Source organism: Salmo salar, chromosome 10, assembly GCF_965601325.2.
Source record: "Salmo salar chromosome 10, fSalSal1, whole genome shotgun sequence".
NCBI classification, from domain to species: Eukaryota; Metazoa; Chordata; class Actinopteri; order Salmoniformes; family Salmonidae; genus Salmo; species Salmo salar.
The window spans coordinates 87,039,516-87,063,026 of record NC_138300.1 but is presented as its reverse complement, the minus strand read 5'-3'; the positions used below and the strand labels follow the sequence as shown (position 1 = coordinate 87,063,026).

At 44.1% G+C, this 23,511-nt stretch overlaps 2 protein-coding genes across 3 annotated transcripts; one reads left to right on the top strand and one right to left on the bottom strand.

Annotated features, from left to right (window-relative positions):
• The first annotated feature begins 918 nt into the window (after window positions 1-918).
• On the top strand, window positions 919-13,212 carry LOC106560881 (WAP four-disulfide core domain protein 1). 2 transcript variants are annotated; one of them, XM_014124269.2, is made up of 7 exons: window positions 919-1,492; window positions 8,812-9,010; window positions 9,190-9,273; window positions 9,368-9,508; window positions 9,589-9,639; window positions 9,740-9,805; window positions 11,975-13,212. In XM_014124269.2, exons 1-6 carry the CDS (start codon window positions 1,388-1,390, stop codon window positions 9,802-9,804), a joined length of 645 nt encoding a protein of 214 aa, XP_013979744.1. In that variant the 5' UTR covers window positions 919-1,387; the 3' UTR covers window position 9,805; window positions 11,975-13,212. The 2 variants fall into 2 exon arrangements, with proteins under 2 accessions (XP_013979744.1, XP_082813342.1); XM_082957216.1 differs by having other exon boundaries at window positions 11,946-13,212.
• Window positions 13,213-13,356: 144 nt separating this feature from the next.
• Window positions 13,357-23,509, bottom strand: utp4 (UTP4 small subunit processome component). Its single transcript, XM_014124267.3, has 17 exons — window positions 23,373-23,509; window positions 22,839-23,007; window positions 22,452-22,640; window positions 22,254-22,338; window positions 21,301-21,390; window positions 20,915-21,126; window positions 20,536-20,710; window positions 20,336-20,427; window positions 20,058-20,154; window positions 19,832-19,896; window positions 17,892-18,014; window positions 16,420-16,576; window positions 16,178-16,284; window positions 14,526-14,621; window positions 14,150-14,335; window positions 13,849-13,959; window positions 13,357-13,680 (listed from the first exon to the last, which is right to left on the bottom strand). Exons 2-17 carry the CDS (start codon window positions 22,995-22,997, stop codon window positions 13,564-13,566), a joined length of 2,061 nt encoding a protein of 686 aa, XP_013979742.1. The 5' UTR covers window positions 22,998-23,007; window positions 23,373-23,509; the 3' UTR covers window positions 13,357-13,563.
• Window positions 23,510-23,511: the final 2 nt, after the last annotated feature.

Below are 23,511 nucleotides of genomic sequence, written 5' to 3'. Positions count from 1 at the left end.
ATTGAACCGCTCTCCTTCAAGTTCTTGATGATCCGATAAATGGTTGCTTTAGGTGCAATCTTACTGGCAGCAATATCCTTGCCTGTGAAGCCCTTTTTGTGAAAAGCAATGATGACGGCACGTGTTTCCAAGCATAGTTGACAGAGGAAGAACAATGATTCCAAGCACTCCCCTCCTTTTGAAGCTTCCAGTCTGTTATTCGAACTCAATCAGCATGACAGAGTGATCTCCAGCCTTGTCCTTGTCAACACTCACACCTGTGTTAACGAGAGAATCACTGACATGATGTCAGCTGGTCCTTTTGTGGCAGGGCTGAAATGCAGTGGAAATGTTTTTGGGGGATTCAGTTCATTTGCATGGAAAAGACGGACTTTGCAATTAATTGCAATTCATCTGATCACTCTTCATAACATTCTGGAGTATATACAAATTGCCATCATACAAACTGAGGCAGCAGACTTTGTGAAAATTCATATTTGTGTCATTCTCAAAACTTTTGGCCACAACTGTATATCATGCATTTCCTATTTCCACAAATGAAACTCATTATGTAAAATGTATGCATACAACAATCATAACTGAATACAGGCATACATACACATTAACTCTAACATACAGTCCATACTGGAAATGTACTATATGCTGTCAGAATTAGCCCTCAATGTTTTTCCTACTCTCTTTACACATACAGTACATTCCCAAAGACAAATACTGTATACCCAAACTCAAGGATGGATGTCTCTCTCTCTCCATCTCTCTCTCTCTCTCTCTCTCTCTCTCTAGTTACAGACACATGGGGAAACAATATATCATTCTACACATCTTTCGGTCTTCTGTTCTCTCCCCTCCCTCCTTAGGGCTCCCTCCTCCCGCTCCCTCCCTCCCTCCTTCCCTCGCTCACTCATAGGCAGATGTGCTTGTCGTGCCAGCAGACTGATTTAACCCTCTCCTCAGAATAACTGATGCACAGACAGCTGCCTTTCACTTCCTCTCCTTGACTCCCCTAACTATTTCCCTCTTTCCTTTTCTCTCCACAGTAGCTCTATTCATTCTTTCTCCTCCTTTCCATTCCTCTTTCTGATTTTCCCTTGCAGTTTTCCCTGCTCAGACGGCTATAAAGACTTGTCCTGTAGCAGAGCTTGTGTAATCGCTGACTTCACAGGCATGAGAACAGGAGCCCCTGCCTCAACACCGGCCCAATAAGGAATACCAAGCACTGGACTGAACACCACAGCGTTGGAGGGAAGGACAAAACACAAGACATACAAAGAAAAACAGGCCACCTTTTCTAAACTCCAAGGAAGAAGGATACAATACAGAATACAAGGAGTGGCGGCAGAAGAGACAAAACAGTGTGAGGAGTACAGGAAGAGTTCAGCGTTAGACCATGCCTGGCTGTCATGTCCGGATACCGCTGGTGCTATGCATGCTGGTGCTGTCCTGTGGGTCAGGAGGCGCCCGGCGGATCAGGAAGAGAGGGCTTAACCAAAAGGTGGGGGTTAGTTAGAGCTGATATGAGTACCTACACTGTTGCTGCAGCAATGTGTGTGTGTGTGTGTGTGTGTGTGTGTGTGTGTGTGTGTGTGTGTGTGTGTGTGTGTGTGTGTGTGTGTGTGTGTGTGAGAGAGAGAGAGAGAGAGAAAGGCTGGTGTAAATACAATACATACTCTGTTTTAGCAGGGTGCAGAGGGGTGTAGTTTGAAGGTTTCACACTGAAAACAGTTTTGGAGCTGAGGTGAGAGGTGGGTGTTAACAGTGGTGTGACTATGTCTCTGTTGAAGAGCTCAGTAGAGGTGTGTATGTCTGAAGATAAACGTACTGAGTAATGTGCTTGAATTCTATAAAAAAAACTCTCACAAGATTACAAAATAGAAGGTACAGAGCAGGATGCGTGTGCGTGTGGTACGAGTGTATGTGTTTGTGTGAACCTGGTGTAAAGGATGTTAGGGTTATTGGGGCAGGAACTCAGTGGGCCTTAGCTCGTTAACTCAGCTCAGTGCAGGTTTGATTGATCATAGTTAACGAGGGCCGGTGCACTATGGTGCCCCCCTCTCTCTCTCTCTCCCTCTTTCTTTCTCTCGATCCCCTCCCTCACGACGGATGGCCAAACTGACATTCTTCAAGGACGCTGCTTCAAAGCCACTTTAATTGGAACATGCTGAGGTGGCCGTGACCTAATGCTTTATTCTCCTTCTCCCTCCAAGCCTTCCACCTCTTTCACTTCCATCACTCTCCATTCACAACTCCATGGCACCAGCATGTGCAACACCTGTTGCCTTCCCTTGCCTTTCTTTCTTTGTCTGAATAAGCCAGTAATGGTTGCAGGATGTTAGGTGAGCTTATCCGACTAGTTTAAATATGAGTTATCTTACCGTACAGTGGATGGCAGTCGGTTTCAGGTTTCAAGTTGTATTAGTCGTACAGTATGTACAGGATACACATGGTATACAACGTCCAACGAAATGGTTCCTTCTTGACAATGCATCAACAATAAGAAATAATAAAATATAAAAATATGAAGATAAAGTAAATGGTTCAGTAGAATATAATATTATAATAGAGGAAGGCACAATATATAGTCCATATTTACACGTGTATTGGGGAGGGTGGGGGGTCAGTATATAAACTGAGCAGTGTAATAAGTGTCTGGTAGCAGCAGTTGTGATGTGTGTGTAGCATGAATGTATGTATGTATGTCTCCGTGTGTCAGGAGGCGCCCGGCGGATCAGGAAGAGAGGGCTTAACCAAAAGGTGAGGGATAGTTAGAGCTGAAATGAGTACCTACACTGTTGCTGCAGCAGTGTGTGTATGTGTGTGTGTGTGTGTGTGTGTGCGTGCGTGCGTGCGTGTGTGGGCGTGTGCGTGTGCCCGCTATGGTGCGGAGAATCAGTGCAGGTGATCAGTCCAGTTCAAGTGTTCAGCAGTCTGATGGCTTGTTGATAGAAACTGTCTCTGAGCCTGTTTGTATCAGACCTCATCCTTTGATACCTTCTGCCCGATGGTAAGGGATCCAGAAGTGCTTGTCGGTCGAAGGAAATTATTGCCCGGACATTCTGAGCAAACAAATTCGAACAGGAACCAACAAGACGCGCACCCTCCTCAGTGCTGCAATCTTATCTTGTCCCCTCAGGTCAGTAGTCGTAGTGTAGTGCTGGCTCAGATTAGTCCAGAACTGGGGCACTGGGTCACCTCAGGTCAGTAGTCGTAGTGTAGTGCTGACTCAGATTAGTCCAGAACTGGGGCACTGGGTCAAATCCTTCTGGCACTTTGCTCCGCTGTAATTGCAGCTTAAACTGCAAAGTTCATAAGTGCCAAAGTTCTTGAGTGAGATGACTCAAATTAACTGGACTGTTTAATTAAATGATTTCATGTCATTGCCAGGCAGCCCCCAGTGACCCCTCTCCATTAGAGTGCCCACAGAGTGGTGTTTAATGGCTGAGGCAGGAACTCAGTATTGACTGCATGGACACCTTGTTGTCAGGCCATTTATAAGCTATTGTCAATATCATTGCCCTTGTCATTCAATCATCACACAGCTTTTGAAAGCCCTGGCATCGTATTCATGTAAACCCTTCCAGTGTGCTTAGTCTTAGCAATAGCAGCACTATGGTTTCATGAAGGCTGTGTGAGAAGTGGAGGAGTGACAGACAGTCATGCAGAAGACTGACCACAGAGAAACAGAGCATGGCCATTGTCACAGAGGGGCTCCTGTGTGAGAGCAGCAGACAGAGGGAGGGGAGAGATGGGAGAGGTGCAGGAGGCAGAGGGGCACAGGGTGCAGCTCTCTTTCTCCCTACAGACCAGCAAAGTAGAATGAGCAGTTCGCCAGCACAGCCGGCCAGCACAGCCGGCCAGCACAGCCAGAAACATGCAAACATTCTGCTAGCGTGGGGAGAGCATTTCAATAACCACAGCTGCCACTGCTTAGACAGCACCCAGAGAATGTTGATGCAAATTTTGGAGTAACACTCCTGTTATTGTGTCCCATCCAGGGGGATATAGTCTACTTCTGACATGTGTCTGGGCATGTTCATGAAGTTCTGAACTGTACTAAATCTGTACAGTTCCATTCATTTCCCTCGATGGGGACAGGCTTTTGTCAGGCTCTGAAATTAGATTGGCCCTGTAGATGCTCAGAAAATCCTTGGCCTTCCTGTTCTGTTTGTGCTCTGGGCCGTCTGCCTTGGCCTCTCTCAGCATTTTATGTCCTCCCCAGGTGATTCTCACACCTCTGTTTACCATCTCACAGCTACAGCTCTTTATCCATGGTAGCTATAAGGGAATGAATCCCATGGAATTGGGCTGTCTGTGTGCTAAAACGTCAGAACGAACCGAATTGGAACAGGCATCCTAACTTTGCACATTCCAGCATTGTGGCCAAGTTCATTTACAGTATAGGCTATTCCAAGATGGCTGGACTCAATATAGCAGATAATCCCTCTATTGTAGCCAGTAAATACCACTCTGTCTATGAGTAGGACAAAAATCTAAAATATTCGTAACAAATACAAAACATATGGCCTTGCCATATAGTAATATATTGGAAGAAATATTCTGGAAGAAATCCACGGGAGGTAAGGTATGTTTTATACTTGGTTTGAGTATACTGCTGGGTAGGTCATAGTTAATACACTTAGCCCACTGGCAGAGGTGGTCAGGTGATGTGGACTTTGATAGGCATTCTGAACGTTAATCCCAGTCAGATGATGTGAGCATGGTCTGGACATTACTGTACACCCTCAACTAGATTCAGCCGCAGGCCGATTTTTTCATGAGTGGATGGGTCAGGAACATAGCTACAATTAATTTATAGACTGCAAATTGACTGCAAGAAGCCCAAACAGATATAATATCTGACTAAAACATAATTTCACCACCTCCCCAGCATTTGTCTGGCTACACTCCATCTCTTTATAGACTAAGGTCAGACCCTGCCAGCTGTCAATCAGAGTCGGTGCAGGAAATGAACTAAGTGCCCAGGGGCCACAGAAAGTCTAGAGCAAGGCTGGTCTAGAGACCTTTCACGGCACAGGAGAACTCTGCATGAAAGAGGCTGGATAATGCATGCAGTTGTATTACATGAGAAAGGAGGCTGGATAATACATGTAGTTAGTTGTATTACATGAGAAAGGAGGCTGGATAATACATGTAGTTAGTTGTATCACATGAGAAAGGAGGCTGGATAATACATGTAGTTAGTTGTATTACATGAGAAAGGAGGCTGGATAATGCATGTAGTTGTATTACATGAGAAAGGAGGCTGGAGAATACATGTAGTTGTATTACATGAGAAAGGAGGCTGGAGAATACATGTAGTTGTATTACATGAGAAAGGAGGCTGGATAATACATGTAGTTGTATTACATGAGAAAGGAGGAGATACCGATCCAAATAGCATGGCCATAAGTATGACTAGCATGAAATAATCAGTGCAATCCATTTGAGCTGTATGACAGTATCACATTACACATAGTCACTGGAGAGGCTGAGGTGTGCTCCGGAGCCGGATCAGGAAGTGTCAGATCTAAGAACTAGATACAATACAGACCTCAATGGCCTGATCCCAGTTTACATCGCAGTCTGGAGCCAAATTTGGTTTCTGATTGCTTTAGACCACAGCTGTAGCGCTCAGCTTTGAAATCCCTGCTCTGGAAGACAAAGCTCCCAGTAAACACCGGTATAACAGGGCTGCCGGCATCTCTGTGGCCCAACAGGAAGATACCAATAAACAATAAATAAACAATGTGGGACTGAACATCAAACAGACACACGCAGCACGGCACAGTGCATCACAGGGTAGGGCAGCTTGGCACTCAGACAGACAGACTAATAGACTGACAGACTGGATCCAGACACTACTTCCTCTGGTACTGAGATCTGAGGGGAAACGATGGGAACTGAGCATATAATGAACCATGGTCACTGTAACTCACATTATCCATTCACAGAGATAATCAGTCTCATTCTTGTACTTTGAACCTGGAGTTGCATTTGTAAAGATATAGGATGACATGAGGATAAAAGTGAATGGCCTACTTTGCGTCCCATAATTATGTGTTTATAGGATTAGAATCATTTTGTAGACAACAGCATTATGACATTTGATTGGCTTCTCTTTGACTTTTCCACTGGTTTTGAGATACTATAGGTTAGGTTAATATGACTAGGCCTAGAAACTCTCAGGAGACAGACAGTCAGAAGATCTGAGAGATGCCTGTTCCAATCTGGCCAACGTAGACCATGTCTGCTAAAAGCACAAATTCTCAGAATGAAGAGAACCCTGATGAAGTCAAGAGCACAAAAGATTAACTTTAAGGAAGGTGAATCACTGTAAAGTACATAAACAATCTGGAAGTGGTCCTAAGACGTAGTCAATTGGCGTCAAATCAAGATCAATACCCTAACCAAGGCACAGCCTGAGGACGCACTGTGGTCACACTGACAGGGAGGGCCAGAAAGTAGTGCCCCTATGTGTTGCCACGCCAACGCCACAAGTTGATTCAGTCACTGAGCTGTGGTGAGAACCAGCACCCCACCCACCATGCTGGCAGCTGATGAAGCAAACGATTTGTGTGTTTATTACAAATACGCATTCTGTGTGTCACAAACACCCATACCAAACATTTGCTTTCATTTTTACGGTTGATTTGGAAGAGCAGTTGCTTAGTCTGCCATATAAACAGTGCAGTTTTAACAATTCTGTGCAGTCTGCAAGCGCATTAACTACTTAGTGAGAGGGCATCCACTTCGTGAGCAGCAGGATGCACACCTGAATTTACAGTCTCTGCTATGGAGCTCCATGCTATAGATGAGCTTTGGTTCTCTCTTGGCCAGACAATGCGGAACATTTGCATTCTGATTAACTACTCCTTGATGAAGGATGATAGAGGAGAGGAATTTGTATTGGCAGCGTGAGCCTCCCAGATTGAGTCTGGTTGGCACCGTACAATACTTCAACTGCAACTGGAAACCTGACCTCACTGGATCTGCTGATGGGCCAGAGCAGCTCCTCTGTGAAATAACACTAGAAAATAGGAAAGTGGTGTGGTTAAATGCACATCACATACAGTGACCACAAACCTAAATAAACCTACGCTTGACCTATGACCTCCTCCAGAGCTCACAGGAAGTGCAGCCTCTAATGGGCGAAGTTCAGCACATGGGTGCATGGAAATAGTTGTAGCTTATTGAACCAAGCAAAGCAGTAAGCACAGTCATGGCTGTATTACAGATCTGATTATGTAAGTGTTTCACAAGCTCTTTACAAGCAATCACAGACCACCACTGTTCAGGAGAGGGGGAGAATGTGTGTGGCTTTGAGGCACAATCACAGACCACCACAGTTCAGGAGAGGTGGAGAATGTGTGTGGGTTTGAGACACAATCACAGACCACCACTGTTCAGGAGAGGGGGAGAATGTGTGTGGGTTTGAGGCACAATCACAGACCACCACAGTTCAGGAGAGGTGGAGAATGTGTGTGGGTTTGAGACACAATCACAGACCACCACTGTTCAGGAGAGGGGGAGAATGTGTGTGGGTTTGAGGCACAATCACAGACCACCACTGTTCAGGAGAGGTGGAGAATGTGTGTGGGTTTGAGGCACAATCACAGACCACCACTGTTCAGGAGAGGGGGAGAATGTGTGTGGGTTTGAGGCACAATCACAGACCACCACTGTTCAGGAGAGGTGGAGAATGTGTGTGGATTTGAGGCACAATCACAGATCACCACTGTTCAGGAGAGGTGGAGAATGCGTGTAGGTTTGAGGCAGGCAGGACCTCCTTGACCTCCTCCTTAAAGCTCCGCCTTATCTCAGCTCACTGGTCACAATAACAACACTCACCCGTAGCACACGCTCCAGCAGGTATATCTCACTGGTCATCCCCAAAGCCAACACCTCCTTTGGCCGACCTTTCCTTCAACTTCTCTGCTGCCAATGACTGGAACGAATTGCAAAAATCGCTGAAGCTGGAGACTTATATTTCCCTCACTAACTTTAAACATCAGCTATCTGAGCAGCTAACCGATCGCTGCAGCTGTACATAGCCCATCTGTAAATAGCCCACCCAATCTACCTACCTCATCCCCATATTGTTATTTACTTTTCTGCTCTTTTGCACACCAGTACTTCTACTTGCACATCATCATCTGCTCATCTATCACTCCAGTGTTAATTTGCTGAACTGTAATTACTTTGCCACTATGGCCTATTTATTGCCTTACCTCCTCACGCCATTTGCACACACTGTATATAGACTTTCTTTTTTTTCTATTGTTTTATTGACTATACGCTTGTTTATTCCATTCCATTCTGTTGTTTGTGTCGCACTGCTTTGCTTTATCTTGGCCAGGTCGCAGTTGTAAATGAGAACTTGTTCTCAACTAGCCTACCTGGTTAAATAAAGGTGAAATAAATAAAAAATATATATTTTAAAAAATTGACAGTGTATCACATATGGAGATCTCTGGCTCATGTTCACAGCCCTATTTCCCTCCTTATTGAATTACTCTTCAATTCTTCATCCCCCCACATGTTGAGTACTGACAGGCACGACAGCTACATAACACTGAAAACATAACAAATAGAAGAAGCTGATGGAAAAAGTTGCAACAAGTATGTTACAAAAATCAGTTACTGCCACCTGCTGGTCAAAAGGATAGTACAAGTACACTTACCATTATTTATCTTTGTAGGCCTACTGTAGCTATTATGTTGGAAATGATCCAGGTCTCTTTATATTTCAGTCTCAGGATAATAGATCGCAAATTTCTGTGCAAACAATAAAGTAATTATCTTATCTCCTCTCAGGACTATGAGTATCCGAACCAGCAGTCCCAGTCCACCCAGCACCAAAAGAACGACCGCTGCCCACCCCCACCTCAGATGCTGCCGGAGCGGGCCTGCGAGGTGCCCGGCTGCCGCTCTGACTCAGAGTGTGAGCGCCACAAACGCTGCTGTTACAACGGCTGCATCTACGCCTGTCTGGAATCAGTGCAGCCACCACCAGGTAAGCACCATAGATCTAGTATACAGTACACAAAACCATACTTATCAACCCATTTGACAACACACATGGTCATATATAGCGTGAGCATGGTTCTAACCATTGGCACAAGGATATGCAGTAAAGTACTGAAGATATAATTAGGATCAAACTTTCCAATGACGCGTGTTTGTGTTGATCAGTGCTGGACTGGCTGGTTCAACCCAAGCCTCGGTGGCTGGGAGGGAATGGCTGGCTTCTAGACGGTCCAGAGGAGGTACTGCAGGGTGAGTAGCCTGGAACCATTAAACCCACCTGAACTCTACATCATCAGTATGTGTATTTAGTTGACCTCTGACCTGTGTGCCACCTTCCCTCTAGCGGAGGCATGCAGCACCACAGAGGATGGGGACGAGCCCCTTCACTGTCCCACCGGCTACGAGTGCCACATCATCAACCAAGGAAACCCCGCTGTTGGCATCCCCAACAGAGGACAGTGCATCAAGTCACGTGGTAACTCTGGTAAGGTCAGATTCAGTCAACACTCATTCGATGGAGTTCTAACTGCCATAAACTAACTGGAGGTGCTCTTTCTCTTCCAGATGGACGTCCCATGAGGCAAAAGTCCTACAAGGACTATAAGGATTACTTGGGTAGGTGTGATGATCAACTGTCCTGTATACTCAATCATTATACTGCATTTGGATCAACTACTGGGGTCTCTTTCACACGCCTGTCATTTCTCCACCATAGGAACTGGAAGCAGCTCTAATAATGCTGTGGCCTATGAGAAACACCAGCACAAACATCTGGGATGAGGTAGGTCTTACTGGGATAGAAAACTAGATCTAGATGGCATTTAGAAAAACAAAGGGACAGAATATAGCCTATATTATTTTGTATTTATTTTGTTTTTTTAGGGGTAGCCTATATTATATAGCCTATATTATTTGCGAGGGCTGAGAATTACCAGGGACCTCACTATATGATATCACGATATTTAGGTGCCAATAAAATATGTATTACGATTTGATGTTCCAAAGATATTGCTCTCCATATGTCTGCTGCAGAGAGACTAGAGAGAGCATAAGTGCATTTGCTTTGATCAGTCATGGAAATAAAAGTGCTGAAAACATGTTGGCTCACTATTTTAAAAGATGGAGAAGAAGCTATAGGGTGAAAAATACAAGCATTTTGGCACAGGTACAGACGATTTAGCGGCAGCTAAAAATATATATTGTCCCAAATAATATTGCTCTACGTAACAGTATCGATTTTCCCCTCATCAAAATGTTTTTCCTATGCCAGAGCTATCAAAGAAAAATCTAACAAGCTACAATCATTTCTGACAAAAAGTATTTGATCCCCTGCTGATTTTGTACGTTTGCCCACTGACAAAGAAATGATCAGTCTATAATTTTAATGGTAGGTTTATTTGAACAGTGAGAGACAGAATAAAAAATAAAAAAACGCATGTCAAAAATGTTATGAATTGATTTGCATTTTAATGGAGGGAAATAAGTATTTGACCCCCTCTCAATCAGAAAGATTTCTGGCTCTCAGGTGTCTTTTAGACAGGTAACGAGCTGAGATTAGGAGCACACTCTTAAAGGGAGTGCTCCTAATCTCAGCTTGTTACCTGTATAAAAGACACCTGCCCACAGATGCAATCAATCAGATTCCAAACTCTCCACCATGGCCAAGACCAAAGAGCTATCCAAGGATGTCAGGGACAAGATTGTAGACCTACACAAGGCTGGAATGGGCTACAAGACCATCGCCAAGCAGCTTGGTCAGAAGGTGACAACAGTTGGTGCGATTGTTCGCAAATGGAAGAAACACAAAAGAACTGTCAATCTCCCTCGGCCTGGGGCTCCATGCAAGATCTCACCTCGTGGAGTTGCAATGATCATGAGAATGGTGAGGAATCAGCCCAGAACTACACGGGAGGATCTTGTCAATGATCTCAAGGCAGCTGGGACCATAGTCACCAAGAAAACAAATTGGTAACACACTACGCCGTGAAGGACTGAAATCCTGCAGCGCCCGCAAGGTCCCCCTGCTCAAGAAAGCACATATACATGCCCGTCTGAAGTTTGCCAATGAACATCTGAATGATTCAGAGGACAACTGGGTGAAAGCATTGTGGTCAGATGAGACCAAAATGGAGCTCTTTGGCATCAACTCAACTCGCCGTGTTTGGAGAAGGAGGAATGCTGCCTATGACCCCATGAACACCATCTCCACCGTCAAACATGGAGGTGGAAACATTATGCTTTGGGGGTGTTTTTCTGCTAAGGGGACAGGACAACTTCACCGCATCAAAGGGACGATGGACGGGGCCATGTATCGTCAAATCTTGGGTGAGAACCTCCTTCCCTCAGCCAGGGCATTGAAAATGGGTTGTGGATGGGTATTCCAGCATGACAATGACCCCAAACACACAGCCAAGGCAACAAAGGAGTGGCTCAAGAAGAAGCACATTAAGGTCCTGGAGTGGCCTAGCCAGTCTCCAGACCTTAATCCCATAGAAAATCTGTGGAGGGAGCTGAAGGTTCGAGTTGCCAAACGTCAGCCTTGAAACCTTAATGACTTGGAGAAGATCTGCAAAGAGGAGTGGGACAAAATCCCTCCTGAGATGTGTGCAAACCTGGTGGCCAACTACAAGAAACGCCTGACCTCTGATTGCCAACAAGGGTTTTGCCACCAAGTACTAAGTCATGTTTTGCAGAGGGGTCAAATACTTATTTCCCTCATTAAAATGCAAATCAATTTATAACATTTTTGACATGCGTTTTTCTGGATTTTTTTGTTGTTATTCTGTCTCTCACTGTTCAAATAAACCTACCATTAAAATTATAGACTGATCATTTCTTTGTCAGTGGGCAAATGTACAAAATCAGCAGGGGATCAAATACTTTTTTCCCCTCACTGTAAATGCTGATACTCATCACAACAGATCAATGTCTTTCTCGTATCCCTCCTTAGAGCATCGGATACCTCTCCACAGAACCTCAGCTATCAGAGCCCAGATACCAAACCTCTCATCAACAGAACACAACCAAACCAGACCTGGTAACCTCACGGTGCGTTACATCTCATGTCTGGCCTGGGAAAAGGATGAAAACAAGCCTACATTTCCTACCTCTTCTCTAGCTGGTATACTCAATTTTGTTGTAATAATGGTCCAGGCAGGGTTAACCCACTACTTTGAGAGATTTACACACACACACACAAAACGTGTTGTGATTTAGTCATGGGTTAGGAATAATGGCATTATGGTTGAAACAGAAAGGTATAAGACACAGTAAACATCGAAGCACTTTTCTTTCCATCTCAAACTGGGAAATAAAACATGCCATTATTCTATACACTAAGTAGATCCACTGCAAAACACTCCACAACCAGACACACACCTGCCACCTAGGCAGACCAACGCTGATCTTTCTCCCACTAATAAGTATTTTCACCAATCAGATCAGCTCTGAAAAATATCTGTGAAAAGAAATGTGATTGCTCAAAACTAGTGGAAAAAATATCAAAATTGGGCTGCCTGTGTAAACCCAGCCATTGAATCCTAACCTGAGGCCCATTGAGGGCTGGTCAATAGGAAATAAGAACCATGTGCTGCTGTTGGCCCGCTCACCTTCAGGCGAGCAGGATGAAGGTCCCATAAACACACAGGATTTATGGCTATCAGACTGAAACCCAGAAACCGATCCAGAAACAGCTGGTGGTCAACCAGAACCACAAACAGACTCCATACATTCATGTAATAACTTCACAACAGCCCTCCACTCTACTGACAGCTTGAACAAAGCCTGTCTGTCTATCATAGTGGGAGAGCAATCTAGGCCTTACACCAATGATCACATCATTTATCAGAACATCGGAGAGTTCAAACTAGCAAAAGTGAATCAAATTGATCCTGTTCCATACAGTATTTTCACAAAAATGTGCTTTAGTATAATAAAAAGTGAGTGTTTAGGAGTCCACGTCAAGTATCCATGTCTGTATTTGAGTACTATATGAAATGGTGCTCAGTTTCAAGGCTGCCTCTTCTAACAGGAGAATAAGCTGGTCTACACACAAAGACTGAATTCCACAATTAATAAGCTAGAGGTATGAACAAGATGTAACTCTGAGTGAAACAGTGATATCCAAATGTTGTCAAACTGGTGCTGTAATGTTGCTTTGTGTATTCTAAATAAACTTTGTTTGAGGTATGCTCAGGTATTTACATGAATGTACAGACCTAAATAACTGAGAAACGTTACACTAAAACCTAACCATTAACACAAAAGCACAATTTACCATTCTTGCTAACTTTAGGTGACTACCTTGGGGTAGATGACAAAACAGTCTGTACATTACAGTAAATATTTTATTTATTAATGTATCAGTCTTTACAAAGCATGGGTCAGGGGTGAAGACACAGGCTGTGTTCCGATTCCCTCCCCTGCTACCTGAAATGGCATTCTTTTAAAATCCAATGAATGTATGTCCACCTCAGGGAGAAGGGTAGAGAATTGAAGTGCAGCCACAGACACACATAAAAACACACTTCTCCTCCATGTTTATGTGGCAAACTTTTTCTGTCGGACTGGAGCGGGCAGCTGAGATGTGATGGCCAGGAGAGGGCGCTCCACCACCACCAGAGACTGGTCATCCAACAGGCTCACACACAACAGGTCCTACACAGGACATATCATAGGAACAGACACATGAATAAAACATACTGATTTGACCCGTTATATTTACAGGATTTAAACATCACTGTATATAGGGTATATCCAACAGAATCCTGATATTGTCCCAGTTTGGGTTTGGGTTCTACCTGGCCAAAAAGAAGAGACTCTCACCTGGAAGGTTTTGCATATTTTGAAAGCATGGAGGTGACTGGGCCTCTCCTGCTCTGATAGGCTCCTGAGGGTGATCTGATTGTAAAACTGGGTCTTCTGGTCAGGGAGGGGCTGAGGGGGAGAGAAGGGGACAGTGTTAATCTCACAGGCCACTTACAGCAGGTGTATTCTAAATGTTACATTCAATATGATCCATACTAGGCCACTAACACCAATAAGGCCATTATGACAAGGATTGATGAATAAACACTTGAAAGAAAAACAAAAAGGAGGATGCCTTAGGGAAATGCAGGTTTCTTACCAGACTTTGGTCGATTATGCAGAACATGTGCATGTCGTGCAGGACAACTTGATTTGGGTTTTTCTGGTTGAAGGTCACGTGGGTGACGGGTGTGTCCCGGTCCAACCACACGTTGTGAAGCCCCTGCTTCTGCAGCTTTCGGCTCCAGTCTGTGTACTGCTTCTCCACTATAGAGTACTCAAATAACTACAGACATACACCACAGAACAGTCAGCATAACTACACGTGTCAAGAGTACTAAACCATAAACCTACAGGGGAAATAACAATTTCAACAAGATGAATCCTGTAAAAAAGGTATAATTGAGAGATACTAATATCTACAACTGCAGTGGCAGTATGAGAGGTGGCAGTATGAGAGGTGGCATGGTGTTTACCTGTTGGTCAGCGTGCACCATGGTCAGGTTGTTGGTGGTGGGGTGGATCCCCATGGCACTGGGACAGGAACCATAAACAGGTACTATACAATGGAGCTGGAACACAAGAACAGGGCCATGAGAGGCTGTCATCGGTAGCAGATTATACAACTTTTACAATGTTACTTGTAGTCTAACAAGCAGCTGTAGAGCCTGGCTGGATCAGCGGATAACCCATTGTTATGACGTTGGCCTGTGGGTAAGGTTTATGACCCCCCCCCCCCCCATAAATACCTTTCTCCCTTCCCCTCTCTGAATCTACTGAAGGACTTGAATAGCCTGTGTTAAATATAGAGAGTCTGGGAACATCAAACAAATGGGGAAAGGTACCACATATTTTGTTAATAAAACCAGTTGGAAATATGCTTGGGAACGTAATGAGTATGCATGTCAGTTCGGTTGTCATCTGAGACATTATGACTGATGACAGGACGACATAAACTGTACCTGAGAAAAGTATACGCCCTCTAGTTATCAGAGTCACATGGAATTGTTATGCAATTGAAATGTTTGATATTGAAAATGTTTGTTAGGAGATGAAATGTAATTTTAGCTTCCGAATGAGAGATTTGGGTTTTCATAAGGAAAGTGCCCTGCTCGATCAGTGGCCCAACCCTGTGAAGAGACAGGGGTTATAAACGATGAAACACCTCCCTCCCCCTCTCCACTATATAAGCCTTTGACGAAAAGATAACCAGTGGTTCCAGTACGGGAGGTCTGCAGCCTCTACGTTAGAAGGACACACATGTCAAGAACAGAACTAAGCCAACCTCGGCGTGAGCTTTGGAGGCGAATGGTATGAACTTTGAGCTTATTCACTACAGAAGTGCTACTTCCTAGCCGTTGAGTTAGCAGCGGCCGCTGCTTACGTGGGCTAGGAAAGGACGGATGACGGATCCAGTCTAACAACCAGACGAAGATACCACCACGTATCCAATTGACCACCATTGACATTCTTCCGAAAACAGGGAGATCTGTTGGCCAACCCGGCCAGCATCTACGACCAATCTACCGAAGCGCAGCTCAGAGTAAATATTTATTGCATTTTCCTTTTCCAAATGGGCGGTAATTTAGAATGCATAAGATAATGTATTTACGATAGCATAGCTGCTGTTTCTGTGTTCCTAAATCTTCCCGCTCTTTCATTCAAGCCCAACCCCCTTTCCTTTGTGTAACCAGCTTTCATACAGGTTCCGTTCACCAGGGGTGAATTCTGTATGACATCATTGTATTCTGTGTATTTGTAATTCTGTGTGATTAGTTAGGTATTTAGTAAATAAATAATTAAACCCAATTTTGTATTGCTGATTCAACTTGTTAGCCAGGGTTCGTGAAGATAGCCAAGAATTTACAACTTTCATTATGAGACTGAAAATAAGACAAGGGTTAATATTGACTGCTATCGAGGTAAAATATTACAAAGTATTTTAAGAGTTTATTCGGAAGATAACGGCTCTATAAATGTTCTTCCGTGGTGCCCCGACTTTCTAGTTAATTACATTTACATGATTAGCTTAATCAGGTAATATTAATTACAGAGAAATCATTTTATAAGTTAGCATGTCATATCACTTAATCCGGCATAGCCAAAGACACGACACGACACCACCCACCTTTAGTTTCTGTAGATTGTAGACGTGGATCTCACAGTCACTATTTGCGGCCGCCAGCCACTTCCCATCTACACTGGTCGTCATTAGGTGAATGGGCTGTCTGGACCCTGGAGAAGGAAACGTCACAGAGTGAGACCATGCTGCCACAATCAGAGTTTAGAATTGGAATTATACAAAAGAAAGCTATGGTTTTTCAGTGAAGAACAACCAAATTGAGGTGACATATCGGAGGATCCACTGACCTGACTTGGGCTTGAGGGTGTGCACATACTTGCACTCAGACTGGGTAAGAGCAATAACGAGGACAGATGATTGGCTGGAGGCAGCAAACATCTTGGAGGAGTCCGAGGAGAAGCAGAGCTGGTGTGCAGAGCGCAGAACCTTTGGGAGTTTGGATACCTGGGAGGGGGTGACAAGTGAGGTAGTTCAAATATATTCAAAAATATATATATATTGCTGGCTACACTATATATACACACAAAGGTATGTGGACACCCCATCAAATCAGTGGATTCGGCTACTTCAGCCACACCCGTTGCTGACAAGTGTATAAAATCGAGCACACAGCCATACAATCGCCATAGACAAACATGGCAGTAGAATGGCCTTACTGAAGAGCTCAGTGATTTTCAACGTGGCACTGTCATAGGATGCCAAGTCCGTTTGTCAAATTTCTGTCCTTCTAGAGATGTCCCTGTCAACTGTAAGTGCTGTTACTGTGAAGTGGAAATGTTTAGGAGCAACAACGGCTCAGCCGTGAAGTGGTAGGCCACACAAGCTCACAAAAAAGGACCCCCTCCCCAACCCCCGAGTGCTGAAGCGCGTAAAATGTGTCTGTCCTCGGTTGCAACACTCACTACCGAGTTCTAAACTGCCTTTGGAAGCAACTTCAGCACAAGAACTGTGTCAATAGCTTATCATAGCCAAGCAACCACACACTCCTAAGATCACCATGCGCAATGCCAAGCGTCGGCTGGAGTGGTGTAAAACTGTGGAAACGCGTTCTCTGGAGTGATGAATAATAGTTCACCATCTGGCAGTCCAACGGACGAATCTCAGGAGAACGCTACCTGCCTGAATGCATAGTGCCAACTGTAAAGTTTGGTGGAGGATGAATAATGGTCTAATTGTTTTTCTGTTTTTCATTGTTCGGACTAGGCCCATTAGTTCCAATGAAGGGAAATCTTAATGCTACAGCATAGAATGACATTCTAGACAATTCTGTGCTTCCAACTTTGTGGCAACAGTTTGGGGAAGGCCCTTTCCTGTTTCACCATGGCAATGCAACCATGAACAAAGTGAGGTCCATAAAGAAATAGTTTTTCGAAGTGGAAGAACTGACCTCAACACCATCGAACACCTTTGGGATGAATTAATAATGGCATAGAAATAATGTCTGGTCCATTGGAATGATTGCAAATATCACCGCCCCTTGGAAAACTGAACACAATCCATGATCAGATTCCACAAGCTCAAATGACAATCAACAAGAACAGGATTTTATGAATTAGTCAAACAATGAGAAATCAAATCTGTAATGTTGACTTTAGATCACAATCGAGGAAATCAGTTCATAACCAGAGATCAAATAGTAGAAGAAATATCTCAATATATGAATACATTTTGTTGTCATTGCCACTACTGCCAGAGCAACACGCATGATACAGTAGAGGCGAGGAAGCTGACTTTATCCACATTCAGGATTTGGTAATACCTTGGTAATACTGATGTTATTATTGTCCGTCTGCAGCCTGTAGATACGCATGCAGGACACGGTGGAATAGGCTAGCCATCCTCCACAGGAGGACAGGGCACTGCAGCAGATATGATCTTCACCCTGGGGGCAAAGGTCACAACAAAACTACAGTTAAACAGCATTGCTTTAACATTATAAACTCAGCAAAAAAAGAAACGTCCTCTTTTCAGGACCCTGTCTTTCAAAGATAACTTGTAAAAATCAAAATAACTTCACAGCTCTTCATTGTAAAGGGTTTAAACACTGTTTCCCATGCTTCTTCAATGAACCACAAACAAATAAATGAACATGCACCTGTGGAACAGTCGTTAAGACACTAACAGCTTACAGACGGTAGGCAATTAAGATCACAGTTATGAATCCTTAGGACACTAAAGAGGCCTTTCTGACTATGAAAAACACCAAAAGAAAGATGTTTAGGGTCCCTGCTCATCTGCGTGAAGGTGCCTTAGGCATGCTGCAAGGAGGCAGAGGACTGCAGATATGGCCAGGGCAATAAATTGCAATGTCTGTACTGTGAGACGCCTAAGACAGCACTACAGGGAGACAGGACAGACAGCTGATCGTCCTCGCAGTGGCAGACCACGTGTAACACCTGCAGAGGATCGGTACATCCGAACATCACACCTGCAGGACAGGTACAGGATGGCAACAACAACTGCCCGAGTTACACCAGGAACGCACAATCCCTCCATCAGTGCTCAGACTGTCCGCAATAGGCTGAGAGAGGCTGGACTGAGGGCTTGTAGGCCTGTTGTAAGGCAGGTCCTCACCAGACATCACAGGCAACAACGTTGCCTATGGGCACAAACCCACCATCACTGGACTGGCAAAAAGTGCTCTTCACTGACGAGTCTTGGTTTTGTCTCACCAGGGGTGATCGTCGAAGGAATGAGCGTTACACCGAGGCCTGTAGTCTGGAGCGAGATCGATTTGGAGGTGGAGGGTCCGTCATGGTCTGGGGCGGTGTGTCACAGCATCATCTGACTGAGCTTGTTGTCATTGCAGGCAATCTCAATACTGTGCATTACATCCTCCTCCCTCATGTGGTACCCTTCCTGCAGGCTCATCCTGAAATGACCCTCCAGCATGACTATGCCACCAGCCATACTGCTCGTTCTGTGCGTGATTTCCTGCAAGACAGGAATGTCAGTGTTCTGCCATGGCCAGCGAAGAGCCCGGATCTCAATCCCATTGAGCACGTCTGGGACCTGTTGGATCAGAGGGTGAGGGCTAGGGCCATTCCCCCCAGAAATGTCCGGGAACTTGCAGGTGCCTTGGTGGAAGAGTGGGGTAACATCTCACAGCAAGAACTGGCAAATCTGGTGCAGTCCATGAGGAGGAGATGCATTGCAGTACTTAATGCAGCTGGTGGCCACACCAGATACTGACTGTTACTTTTGATTTTGACCCCCCCTTTGTTCAGGGACACATTATTAAATTTATGTTAGTCACATGTCTGTGAAACTGGTTCAGTTTATGTCTCAGTTAATGAATCTTATGTTCATACAAATATTTACAAGTTAAGTTTGCTGAAAATAAACGCAGTTGACAGTGAGAGGACGTTTCTTTTTTTGCTGAGTTTAGAAGGGTCATGAACGGTCATGGTGGAAAAGTTACGTAAAATGGTATTTTAGTGATTTCAAACTCTGTTTCCCGGGTCAAATTTCCCCAGAACATAAGGGAAGGGATAATAAACATAAAACTTTGATTTAGCTACATTTTCTGTATCTTAATAGCCTTGTCAGAGGAAGTTTATTTTTTTGCTGAGTTTATAAACTCAAGACTATGCCACTCAGATTCACTGTGCTCAGATAAGCTAAGAGGAAAGGCCAAAGGGTCTGGTGATCTTGGATGGTTCTACTGATCAAGTTGATATGCAGGAGCCATGTAGCTACCTTTCTCTTCAGAAGGAGGAGTTTCTCCGGCTTCCTCTTCAGAGGCAAGCGGTCTCCTGGCTTCCCTGAAAGGAAGACAGATGAGTCGTCAAATACTGCACACGACAACTATACCTACTAGACAAGTGTGATGACCACTGCCGTTTGTTTGAAAAGAGTCAACGATATTGACTGTATTTCTCCCATCTTCCTAGACAGTGTGTGTGTGTGTGTGTGTGGCTCTCACCATGTCCATCACTATCTCCCAGTCTCCACAGCTCCAGTTGACCAGGGAACTGGAAGAGCAGTAGTCCTGCCTTCTTTGCACAGGATACTAGATTCCGCTGGGGAAAAAAACAACAAAACAGGATCAAACCCAGCCTTAAGGCAATTCTATAATAATAAAAAACACATGTTCATAGTTAATAGGAATATTCCATTGAATTCACTATTCAGAATCAATGCAATGGATATTATTTGTAACAACTCTGACACCAGAGTCATTTCTGCCATTTCTGTACTCACGTGGGGAAAGTGGATCTTCCGAAGTCCTGAAGCGTGTGACTTCTCATCAAACTTCTCCAAGAGGGGTCTCACTACAAGGTGGGTATCCATGCCTGAGAAAATAATATATCCAGAATGAGTCTTTATGCAGTCAATATAAAGCAACATTTATTGTACTACAGTAGCATTTCATCTTCCTCCATTTGAGCATTAGTACTGACCTCCAGAGACGATGGCAGTCTCGATCTCAGCCAGGGCTCTGACATCATGTGTGTGGTTCTTGAAGGTCCTGGTTCTGACCCACTCCTTGTCCTGCTGCTGATGCAGAGTAGGAGCAATGAACTGGAACTGGATCACAGTGCCTTCTGACGTCCCTGCCACCACACTGCTCTCGTCCTGTCAATCAAACACAGCCAAGTCAGGAAGGAAGCTCCATTCTAGTGAAACATAAACAGTAGTTGTGTCAAACAAATACATGCCTTCAGACATGTCAACCTGCTCTCTCCCCTCTGAATAAAAATAGACAGAGTGCACCAATCCGGAAGGAGAGATAAGATATTTGTTAATGCCAGGTGTCCATCACAGAGAAAATCCTCTCACCTTAGAGACAGACAGTGCCAGCACATCCCACTTGGTCACCAGGTGTGTTTTGACAAGCGTGCCGGTGTGTCCGTCCCAGACTTGGACCTTCCCAGCAGAGTCCCCGCTGACGACAGTATGGTCTGACAGGAAGGCCACGCTCCAGACTACTGTCTCCCGATTCTTAGAGCCTCCAAAGCCCCGGTCCACCAGGAGCCTCTGTACAGCATGACCTGAGACAGCAAACACCAGGGTTCAGGATCAAACTACAAGTAGCTACATGGACATCAGTGTACTGACAAAGACTGCAACTTAACGCCACAACCTCACTGGCCTATTGGAACAAGTATGAATTCATCACTACTGGTCGAATGTAAATTCATTATTCAAAGCAGATCATAGCTCACCAGTTGGAACATCAAAGACACGGATCATGTCCATCATGCCAGCAGCGATGTGTGTGCCAGAGGGGTGCCATGAGAGGGATATGATGCGACCTGAAAGACAGGATTCGAACGTTTAACAGGGCTGCACTACAACAAGAGGTTTAGTTCTCAACACCCATGGGCAATGTCCCTAATCCCATTGACAGTGTGAGTGAGGATGCCCATATAGCATAAGAAAGGCTGCAATCTAAGGAAGGAACACATTTTTAGACAATTGAATCAAATCAAATGCATTTGTCACATACACATGGTTAGCAGGTGTTAATGCAAGTGTAGCGAAATGCTTGTGCTTCTAGTTCCGACCATGCAGTAATATCTAACAAGTAATAACCTAACAATTCCACAACAACTACCTTGTACACACAAGTGTAAAGGAATGAATACGAATATGTACATAAAAATATATAAATGAGTGATGGCCGAACGGCATAGGCAAGATGCAGTAGATGGTATGGAGTACAGTATATCATATGAGATGAGTAATGTAGGGTATGAAAACATATAGTGGCATTGTTTAAAGTGGCTAGTGATACATTTAATTAAATCAAGATGGCAAGATGCAGTAGATGGTATAGCATACAGTATATACATATGAGATGAGTAATGTAGGTTCTGTAAACATTATATAATATAAAGTGGCTAGTGATAAATTGATTACATCAATTTTCCCATTATTAAAATGGCTTGAGTTGAGTCAGTATGTTGGCAGCAGCCACTCAATTTTAGTGATGGCTGTTTAACAGTCTGATGGCCTTGAGATAGAAGCTGTTTTTCAGTCTCTCGGTCCCCACTTTGATACACCTGTACTGACCTCGCCTTCTGGATGTTAGCGGGGTGAACAGGCCGTGGCTCGGGTGGTTGTTGTCCTTGATGATCTTTTTGGCCTTCCTGTGATATCGGGTGGACCATCTTACCTTTTTGTCTGTCCAGATTGCGCTCAAACTGTATGTGCTCTTCAAGTACTTCAAATAACTTCACTGTCCCATCTTCACATCCAATCTAACAGGTGAAAAACCAACATTTATAATGTTTTAATAGCAACAAAAATACACCGAAAGCAGGCATAATTTGAATATTTCTGAAAATACATTGATTCTAGAGGGGTAACTGACCGCTAATTGTGTCCCTTGAGTATTGCTGATGATGGTCCAAATGGGGCCCCCATACGCCTCCATGGAGTACTTGGGTCTTAGGTTTTCCAGGTCATATTCTGTGATCTCTCCATTCAGGCCAGCACTGAAAAGGCGTCCTCCAACCCAACACAGAGACTCAATGGATCGGGAGTCTTTCCCTGGGATAACCTGCAGATCCAAAACAAGTGTTAATGGCAAGTTTAGCAACCACACTGAGGCAATTTCTGTCAACAATGTCGATCAACAATGGCCAAACGAGAGCGGTTCAAAGTATTTTTTAAATGTGCTAGGCTGTAATGACCAAACATTACAAAATGTTTCTTTACATTCTGAACATGCCATAAAATAATTAAGTAAGCTACTAACTTTTTCCTGGAAATAGTGGTCAGTGAAGTTGAAAATCTCGACACTCCCATCCATTCGTGCAAGGGCTAGTCTCTCTGTGTGGGCATTGAATGCCATGGCTCTGATCGCTGTGGGCATGTAGTCGAAAAACCGAACCCGGTGCACTTTGAACTCCCCCATTGTTGCGTATCTAAGAAAACAGATACATGTTAAAATTAAAAAGAGGATCAATAGTTTTGCATGTAAAACAGTAATGTTAGCTAACGTTAATGGACTTAGTTACAATAACTAGTTGGCGGATAAACTACCATCATGCTAAACATATAATTTGAAATGTAAGCCGCAACAAGACAACTATCAACTACATAACTAGCCTACTTGGATAAAGATAGCTAGCTAAAGTTAGCTTACTATCTCACAATTTGGCCGGTTAGCTAGCTAAGCTCGCTGTAACATTACACTGAAAGAGCACAGCTTGCCTATCAACAAATAATTACATTATTGGCAAGTACCGATATATAATGAATATAGAAACAGTAAAACAAATACGCTTACTTGTATCGCCCCCTTCTTTAGTATTTTCTTCAATTTCACCAAACGTTCATTGCTAAGAGTTTCAAACGTTGAATTACAGCAGACACCACGTTGGACACCTTTGAACCGGAAACCCTAGATGTGAGTGACGCGACTGTGC

Coding starts and splice junctions, on each gene's coding strand:
- utp4 (XM_014124267.3), bottom strand. CDS start 22,997: ATGGGGGAGTTCAAAGTGCACCGGGTTCGGTTTTTCGACTACATGCCC. Junction 20,428..20,535: donor GACTGCCATCGTCTCTGGAG/GTCAGTACTAAT, acceptor TTATTTTCTCAG/GCATGGATACCCACCTTGTA. Junction 13,960..14,149: donor GCATAATCGACCAAAGTCTG/GTAAGAAACCTG, acceptor TCTCCCCCTCAG/CCCCTCCCTGACCAGAAGAC.
- LOC106560881 (XM_014124269.2), top strand. CDS start 1,388: ATGCCTGGCTGTCATGTCCGGATACCGCTGGTGCTATGCATGCTGGTG. Junction 1,493..8,811: donor AGAGAGGGCTTAACCAAAAG/GTGGGGGTTAGT, acceptor ATCTCCTCTCAG/GACTATGAGTATCCGAACCA. Junction 9,509..9,588: donor CAAGTCACGTGGTAACTCTG/GTAAGGTCAGAT, acceptor TTTCTCTTCCAG/ATGGACGTCCCATGAGGCAA.